The sequence below is a fragment of the Crocuta crocuta genome, unplaced genomic scaffold (assembly GCF_008692635.1).
Source record: "Crocuta crocuta isolate KB4526 unplaced genomic scaffold, BGI_CrCroc_1.0 scaffold223, whole genome shotgun sequence".
NCBI classification, from domain to species: domain Eukaryota; kingdom Metazoa; phylum Chordata; class Mammalia; order Carnivora; family Hyaenidae; genus Crocuta; species Crocuta crocuta.
The window spans coordinates 4063349-4072395 of NW_027529426.1; the positions used below are offsets into that span (position 1 = coordinate 4063349).

The window sequence follows — 9047 nt, forward strand, 5'->3', positions numbered from 1 at the left end:
TCTCTCTCTGACTCTCCCCTACTCACGCTGTCTCTCTCTCTCTCTCTCTCTCTCTCCTAGAAAAAAATAAAAATACTAAAAAAAAAAAAAAAAGAATGACAGGCAGCCTGGCATTCACCCCCATGTGATTACATCTCTGTCCCAGGGTCAAAAACAAACAAGCCCCCAAAACCAACCAGGCGGGGTTAGGGGCAGGGTTCTGTAAAGAAATGGATTAAACTGTTGGGGGGAACTAGAGCAATTATTGTCCTGCACCAGAACTGTGTTTTAAGTCCAACCTCACCTTTGCCCTGAAGTCAAGTCATCAAGTCAGAAGGCTGTCTCGGGGCCTCGGGGTGGCTCAGTCGTTGAGCATCTGACTTCGGCCCAGGTTCGTGAGCTCCAGCCCTGCTTCAGGCTCTGAGGGATTTTCTTTCTCTCTCTTTCTCCCTCTCTCTGCCCCTCGTGGGATTCTCTCTCTGCCTCTTGTTCACTTGCACCCTCTCTCTCTCTCAAAAAATAAACTAATAAACTAATAAAATAAAATAAATAAAATAAAATAAAATAAAATAAAATGAGCCTTAAAAAAAAAAAAAGACTGGACTTCCAGGTACATGGCTTGAATTAAACACATGCACTATTTTCATTCTCTCCTGAATGAGACAATGAGCCCTTACTTGAGCTTACTCACTGTAATGGCAGCAAAGGAATGAGAAAGATATAAACAGACAAAGACAAAGAGAGTAGGAAAGGAGGCACAGTTGAATAAGAGACATCAACCACTTCTTAGAAGGTAGAAAGCAATGGGAGGCCAAGTAACTTAAAAAGCGTGAGCACAAACGCCAATGCCCATATAGGAGACTGTTTCTTGGTGTAGGTAACTGGCTCCTTAGATCTCAAGAATTGGAAGCACTGGATATCACAGCGGCGGAGTTGAGGTGGGGCTGAAAACAGACTTCTGTGGAAGATAGTACATATAAGGAAGTTAGTTGCACCCCGTCTATCCTACCTCATGAGAAGAAACTACCTTCCCCACTCCTGACTCTCATAGGAGAGCAGAGGTTTATTTTCAGGAAGAATAAAATCAGAAAGTTTCAGACTTAGGGAGGGTGTCAGTGAGATGCCAGAGTGGAAACAAGGTAACTAAATAGAAACCTGTACTCCCCTGTCCTGCTTGCTTTTTATCACCTGGTTCTGAGAAGGTCAGCAGCCAAGTTTATAACCCTCAAGGCAGGAGACTTGAGGATTATTACTATTTGTTTTAAAGCTTGCATGGTTTTAAAGAAAGAATCCTAGCATTTGGGAGTCCGTCACTAAGAAATCCAGCTCAGCCCCCAAACACTACAGTGAAACTCCATCCACTAGGTGACTCCCCCCACCCCTGCTTCCTATCAGCTTTATTTATTTTTAGTTTATTTATTTTGGTTTTTTTTTTTTTAATAGTTCTATTTATTTCTAGGAGAGAGAGAGAGACAGCGTGAGCAGGGGAGGGTCAGAGAGAGAGGGAGACACAGACTCCGAAACAGCCTCCAGGCTCTGAGCTAGCTGTCAGCACAGAGCCCGATGCGGGGCTCGAACCCACGAGCCGTGAGATCATGACCTAAGCGAAAGTCGGAAGCTTAACCGACTAAGCCACCCAGGCGCCCCTAGTTTATTTATTTTGAGAGAAAGAGTGAAGAAGGGGCAGAGAGAGAATTCCAAGCAGGCCCCACACCATTAACGCAGATTCTGATGTGGGGCTTGAACTCAGGAACCACAAGATCATGACCTGAGCCAAAACTGAGTCTGGGCACTTAATCCACTGAGTCACCCAGGTGCCCCCACCATCCGCTTTAGAGCGGCTCATCACTCAGTATGCACGTACAGCCAACGATCACCAGACATTTGAGGACAGCCTTCCACACAAAGGGCAAAGGGATGCCTGGGGGGCTCGGTTGGTTAAGCATCCAGCTCTTGATTCTGGCTCAGGTCATGATCTCATGGTTCGTGGACTCAAGCCTCACTTCGGGCTCTACACTGACAGTGTGTAGCCTGCTTGGGATTCTCTCTCTGCCCCTCCCCCTCCCTTCTCTCATAAATAAATAGCATTAAAAAAAAAAAGGCAGAGACTAAAACAAAGGAAATCGAGTCAGTGCTCAATGTGGTGAACCACAACGTCAAAAGACTATCCTCAGAGAGAAAAATAGAAGACATCACAGCTGGGAAACAAGAACAGGATGCTATTTTAAAAAATAAAAAGATGGGGCACCTGGGTGGCTCAGTCGGTTAAATGTCTGACTTCGGCTCAGGTCATGATCTCACTGGTCGTGGGTTCAAGCCCCGCGTCGGGGTCTGTGCTGACAGCTCAGAGCCTGGAGCCTGTTTCAGATTCTGTGTCTCCCTTTCTCTCTCTCTGCCCCTCCACCACTCGTGTAATGTCTCTCTCTGTCTCAAAAATAAACTATAAAGGAAATTAAACAATTATCTATAAGAAAGAAAAAGAAAGGGATCATCAGAGAGCTCTTGAAAGTTATGATGCAGTGGCCAAAATCTTAGCAAAGGAATCATTGTCAAAGGAAATTTTCATGGAAGCCTAATGTAAAATAGACTAAAATGGTATTAACACAAATGTCTGTTAAAGTGTGTGTGGCTGGATCCCCAGGGGCATGAAGGGCGCATGCTCACACCCCTCTCATGGCTGCTCCTGCTATTTTGCTCTACTTACGTTCTGAATCCTTCTTTGTGATGTTATTCCCATTTTTCTGCCGAAGGCCTCTGGTGCTTACATTTCTGAATGTAATAATACTGATAATATCTCTAAGGTTAGGTGTTTTCCTCTTCAAGTAAGGGAAACTCCTATTCAAACTGGTTCCATTAATACATTTATTATCTCACCAGACAGGAAGTGGGTTTTGGGGTTGGTGGATTCAGTGGCTGGAAACGGGGCTGGGACCCTTGTACTAGTTGATATCTTAAAATTCATGTGCATTCATCACTTTCATTTTCTGAAAAATGCCATTTGTGCTACAGAAAGAAAAAGATCAGATATACTGAAATGGGCACATACTAAATTTTAATATATTGGAGATCACTGATGCATTAGTTTGTGCTGCTCAATCGAGAATTTTCATATAGACCTCCTGTCATGTCTGTGCATTTACATGTGCTTATTAATGCATTATTGTTTAGGAGGGTCAAAGCTCTGCCCTGGCCTTTGAAGATCCAAGCCTGTCCAGTCTTGTGCAGTTGTGCAAGGGAGTACATCTCTACACACGTCAAATGTCCAGCAAGATCTAAGTATTAGGTCACATGTTCTAGACATGGTAGAATGGTCGGTTATACAATAAGGAGTGAAGAAATGACAACCCCAGAAGCTACTGTTTGTGATTCCGCTTTGAAACAAACATTTCCTGCTACTCCTCTTTCAAGTTTTGGGGTTAGGTTTAACTGGAAAGCATCCTGAGATTGCCAAGGGTAGGTGTTTTAACTTTTTTTTTTAACCTTTTTTTTTTTAGTTTATTGAGAGAGAGAGCAAGAGAGAGAGAACAAGAGCAGGGGAGGGGGAGTGAGACAAGGAGAGAGAAGAGAATCCCAAGCAGGCTCCACATGGTCAGCAGATCCTGATGTGGGGCTCTAAACCATCAACCTTGAGATCATGATCTGAGCCGAAACTAAGAGTCGGATGCTTGACTGAACCACCCAGGGACCTCTGACAATTTTTTATAATCCACCACTATTTGCCTGTTTCGGTCAGGATTTTCTTGACTACTATGTTACTGAGGCTGCCAAAACCCGGCAAATGTCATCCATAATATTAAACCCCAATCCCACATTTGTATCAAAATAGCTTCCTTGTATCATTTGCTGTTTTTATATATAGTTCCAAGTCTGGAACTGTAACATACGTATGTACTAATAAAATACTATTTTAGTTATTTTATATTGAATCCTATGTGAATTTTGTTTGACAAAATTCTTCTTCTGATAAAATGTTTTACTATCACTCACTTATATTTTGCAAAATTAGGAAGCATCCAGATTACATCATAGAATCAGGGTCTGAAAAGTAATCCAGGTTTCCTGTGAAATGACAGATTTTAAGGAGGATGGTTGCCTGAGATGCTTAAAGTTTGGTTAATTTTGCACAGCAAAATTTATTAAGACCCATAAAGAAAGTAAGCCAAAGTACATATGGCTTCCCTGAGTTAAAATGTAACTAATTTTCAAAGTTATGCATTACTTTTATAAAAATATTAATTCACCTATTTAAAAACTCAAAATAGAATTGGCCTTCTATGTTCCATATTTCACAATATAGCCATCTAAAAACTTCCTTTGCAAGAATGTAATAGAAAAACAAGATTTAGAGTCAAAAGATGAAGTTGAGGGTGCCTGGCTGGCTCAATCTGTGGAGCATGTGACTTTTGATCTCTGGGTCATGAGTTCGAGCCCCACATTGTGTGTAGAGATTACTTAAATAGATGAACTTAAAAAAAAAAAAAAAAAAAGATGAGGTTGAGTTTTAGTGCCTAGGAAAGAAAATCCTCCTTCAAGTCATTACCATCATATACAACCAGAGTGGTGTGAAAAATAAAAGGAATAATTGGGATAGTGCACATGGATGTAGCAAACTACTGTAAAATGAGTGTTAATATTCTTTTTCTTAGGTTCTATTTCCGTTTTCAATAACATCATGATCCTGGTTTCAAGGAAGTCCTAAACAAGCAAGTAAATGTAAAACTACTGGGGCACCTGGGTGGCTCAGTCGGTTAGGTGTCCAACTTTGGCTCAGGTCATGATCTCATGGCTTGTGGGTTCGAGCCCCGCATCGCGCTCTGTGCTGAAGGCTTGCTCAGAGCCTGAAGCCTGCTTCGGATTCTGTGTCTCCTTCTTTCTCTGCTCCTCTTCTGATTGTGCTCTGTCTCACTCTCTCAAAAATAACTAATGTAAAAAATTTTTTTTTAGAAACGTAAAACTATTTTGCAGGTCTGAAGCAGTCATACCAATGTAAAGAATCAACATTCAAACTCTTAAGCCTTTCTAAATTATTGCAGTGATGCTGTAGAATTCTGTAAAGAACACAAGCCAATTGTAAGTAAACAGATCAGAGTCCAAACTTGTACTGACCGTTTCATCACACTATGTCACTTTTCAGAAATGAAATGCGGTGACGATGTACAGAGAACAGGCTTAAAAGCTTCTCTGGAAGTTTTTTTAAAACTTTTATTTATTTATTTATTTTGGGCGAGGGCTGGGGGGGGGGGGAACAGAAGATCTGAAGCAGGCTCTGGGCTGACAGCACAGAGCCTGATGGATTCAAACTGATGAACTGCGAGATCGTGATCTGAGCTGAAGTCAGACGCTCAACCAATTGAGCTACCCAGGTGCCCCTTTTCTGGAAGTTTTTAATGTATTTTTTAATTATACTTTGAAACTCTTAAAAGATGTTTCATGATTACATCACAGCAAGCAATTGTTTAATAGGACAAGACGTGCTAAAAGACAAGTGAATTACTTAATTAAATATGCACAGCTATTGACATGTTTCCTAAAACAAAGAGACTGAGGTATGTCTACTGAAGTCCAGGCATTCTGGTACCACTTCTATTTACCAAATGGAATCAGATATTAAGAATTCCTGTGAGTCTTGAAGGTCTTGTTATGTTTTAGAGGGGTTTTTTCTTTTAGCCACTAGATTTTTCAGGAAAAATTCACCTATTTAGGAAAAATGAAAACAAATTAATATCAATTTAAAGTAAATTTCAAAATGACACTTCAGTGTTTTCCTTTTAGTTTTTACATTTTTATTTATTTATTTACTTAATGTAAGCTCTATGCCCAATGTGGGGGCTTGAACTCACGACCCCGAGATCAAGAGCCACATGCTCTACTGTCTGAGCCAGCCAGGTGGCCAATCAGCTTTACCTTTTTTTTTTTTTTTAAAGTAAACTCTACCCCTCAATGCTTACAAAGATTTTTTTTAGCACTACAGTCTCTATTATTCTTTCTAGTCGCCTACTGTTATAAAGGGTGACACTATTGTACCTATGGGTCTGCTTTTGAACACCTCTTCTACTTTATGTGCACAATCTATTCCTCATCACTGACATAGTATTGCTGTTGGCACAATTCATTTCAGAGAGCAATTCTGCTACATTATTAGCCTGGATCTGATGTTTCTAAAATGGATCTCTGTGCAGTTGAGCAGACGCATCTGATGGAACCCCTTTAGCTTATTCCCCTCCAGGGAAGCAAGAACTCTTCATTTATAATAGGCTTTCTCTCCATGCCTTCAGTTGTGCCTGTGCATTAAGGTAGCTGCTTAGAGGGGGCACATTCCCTTTTTAGGTCATTAGGGTTCCATTTCGTCTATGACTGTTACAGTGCAGCTCAGTGCTTATTGGCAGAGCTCAGCACCACAGGCCTGATTTTAAGAGGAGTCTGATGAACTTCACTTTGTCATCTTAACATACAACTGCAGTGACCATATCTGTACACGATCAACAGGAATCCCAAAATTCATAACCCAGTCTAGCAATGGAGTTATCCATGCTCCTCCATACTTCACCTACATCTGGCAGGAGTACAGCCACCATCATCAGACCCGAGCCCATCATCTGAGTCTGACGCTCTACAGAGAATTTAATCTTTTACTGATAACTTTAAAAGCATTAAAAAGTTCCTAATTCACTTTCTAATCAATGTCAGAAATTTTCCTTAAACAAAATAAAAATGCCTCTCAAATGATTTTACTTTACTTTAGCTACTCTAGGAGCTGATGTTAGCTCTATCCTTTACATATTTCAGCCTGTCGGCAAATTCTTCTTGAAGAATTATCACTTTATTTGCTTCCAAAGTCCCTACATCCTGTCAGTCAGTGTTGAATCAAATTCTTAAGTTTTATAAATAGGATAAGCTGTTGTTCATTAAAATGTCTTGAATTTCTTTATAGAAACATACTGAATATCACTAATGCTTGAACATTAGTTTTTACCAATAGAATTTATGCCTATTTTAAATATATCTATGATTTAAACTCAATAAACTCAAAACACAACCATCTAAAAGATCATTTACAGTAATCATGTAGTTTAGACCTATCCAAAAAATAACTTTTTATTCTCCAAGAAATTATAATTGTTAAGTCCAACTGATGGAAAGACTATAAACATTTTTTGGATTAAATTCAGGCTTCAGGTATTTTCTCATAACTTTTTGATGGCCATTACATAGTTTTTTATCCCTTGGAAGAAAAGGCCTTGTTTATTTTCATAAGTCAGCTCGAGGTGCTGATCAAAATAAGACCTGCAATTACAAAGGAGGTGAAGAACTGTACAACACTGGTAACAACACTAAAGATTTCTACACAGAAAATAATCTTACAAAATTTTTTCCCTGTTGCCTCCGGGAGGAAAAACACAAAGATATTAATGGGATGAGCAGCAAGGCAGTCAAACAGACACTTTTCAGGACTTGAATTGATCTGAAATTAGGAGTTTGGAGATGCAGCTGGCATCACTGTCAAATGAATATGCATTTTTCAGAAAACCATGGTATGTACTTGACTGGTATTTGTCATTTCTGAGTAACCTACTATTGAAATCCACACAAAGAGTAAGCTGATTACTTCTGCTTTCGTCACAGTAGCCAAGCTATAAAGGAGCAGGGGATTCTTTAAGGAAAACAACAAGACTTAAGAAATTTTTCCTTAATATGACCCCTATAGAGGAAAGTTCCTAAGGATGTTCCAGAAAAAAATGATTTTTCCTAAAAAGATAACCACAGCTATTATAATTTTAACATGGAAAGTTACAGTTTAAAAAAAACCGTCCCCAGCGGTGTAACTTACCTGCTTTATAGGAAGAACGTACTAGAGGGCCACTTGCAGTATAATGAAATCCAAGTTCATTTCCTACTTTTTCCCAGTATTTGAACTTCTCAGGAGTAATGTATTCTTCAACCTACATTTAAAGAATTAATTCTGATAGATTTTAGAATTTCCCTACATCATTTTGATTCTATAGAAAATCTATGCCCATGCATTCAGGATGGTTTTCACTTCTTAATGTACCCAGTTGCCCAGAGGCTTTCCTCCTCTCCTTCCTCACAGAAGGTTACTGGTTACTTGGCCACTGTATAAGGACTTCATTAGAGGGGAGGGGAAACATCAACTTTGCATTACAGTAATTGTTCTGAAGGATTAAAAAAATGCGATTATCTATAGAAATTATGTATCTGTGTTACTCCTTTCCTAACGGGCATAAGCAAGAATTAATCACCCCTGTAAAATTCTCAAGGACCAGACTGCCTTATTTGTCTTGTATCTTCTGCTTAGCACTGTGTCTGGCACAGAGTCCCTGCTCAATAAGTTTCTTGAATGAATGAATGTCCAATACAGACATAGGAAGTCTGATTTTTCTTTCTTATTTCACTGCTCTCATGTAACTCTAAAACATCCCAAGATGACCAAGTGTGGATGAATGTGATTTCCCAACAATTTAATTCTTTTTCTGTTCATCTAAGTTGTACAATTTTGAGAGCAGCAAAAAAGTGCCAGTGTATCTGCTGGCTTTACGCAGACAGTAACATGGAAACCGGGGCTTGGAATAAGAAGTGGAACATTACACTAAAAAGCTAGCAGCTTCTTAATTGTACCTATGGACAAGCAAAGATTTAATTCAAATTGCCAGTGAACATTTGGCAATTCAAGATAACGATACCTTCAGGTGGCGCTTTGTTGGCTGCATATATTGTCCTAAAGTCAAACAGTCCACATCTGCTTCACGAAGTGCTACAGAAAAAGGGCACACATTATATTAGCAGGTTTTGTAAAACACTTATTTTTCTCAAAACTTTTATTATTTATTTTTTTAATTTATTTCTTTTTCTAGTAAACTTTACACCTAATACGGAGCTTGAACTTACAACCCTGAGCAAGCCAGGCCCTTTTAAAAATTAAAAAAATATATATTTTATTTTAAAATAATCTCTACACCCAAAATGGGACTTGAACTTCCAGCCCCAACATCGAGTCACATGCTCTACTGAACCAAAAGGTGCCCCAAGATTTTTTTAAGCGATCTTTAAAT

At 39.3% G+C, this 9047-nt stretch overlaps 1 protein-coding gene across 2 annotated transcripts in view; it reads right to left on the bottom strand.

Annotated features, from left to right (window-relative positions):
• Positions 1–5156: 5156 nt before the first annotated feature.
• The window catches only part of LIAS (lipoic acid synthetase), a 14819-nt gene continuing 10928 nt past the window's right edge, over positions 5157–9047 (bottom strand). Inside the window, exons 9-11 of one of the 2 annotated variants that reach the window (XM_077758925.1) lie at positions 8679–8749; positions 7808–7919; positions 5157–5673 (exon numbers count right to left, since the gene is read on the bottom strand). In XM_077758925.1, coding sequence (XP_077615051.1) covers positions 5618–5673; positions 7808–7919; positions 8679–8749 — 239 coding nt within the window. In that variant the 3' untranslated portion in view covers positions 5157–5617. The remainder of the gene's footprint in view (positions 5674–7807; positions 7920–8678; positions 8750–9047) is intronic. The other variant, XM_077758927.1, reaches the window with a different exon arrangement.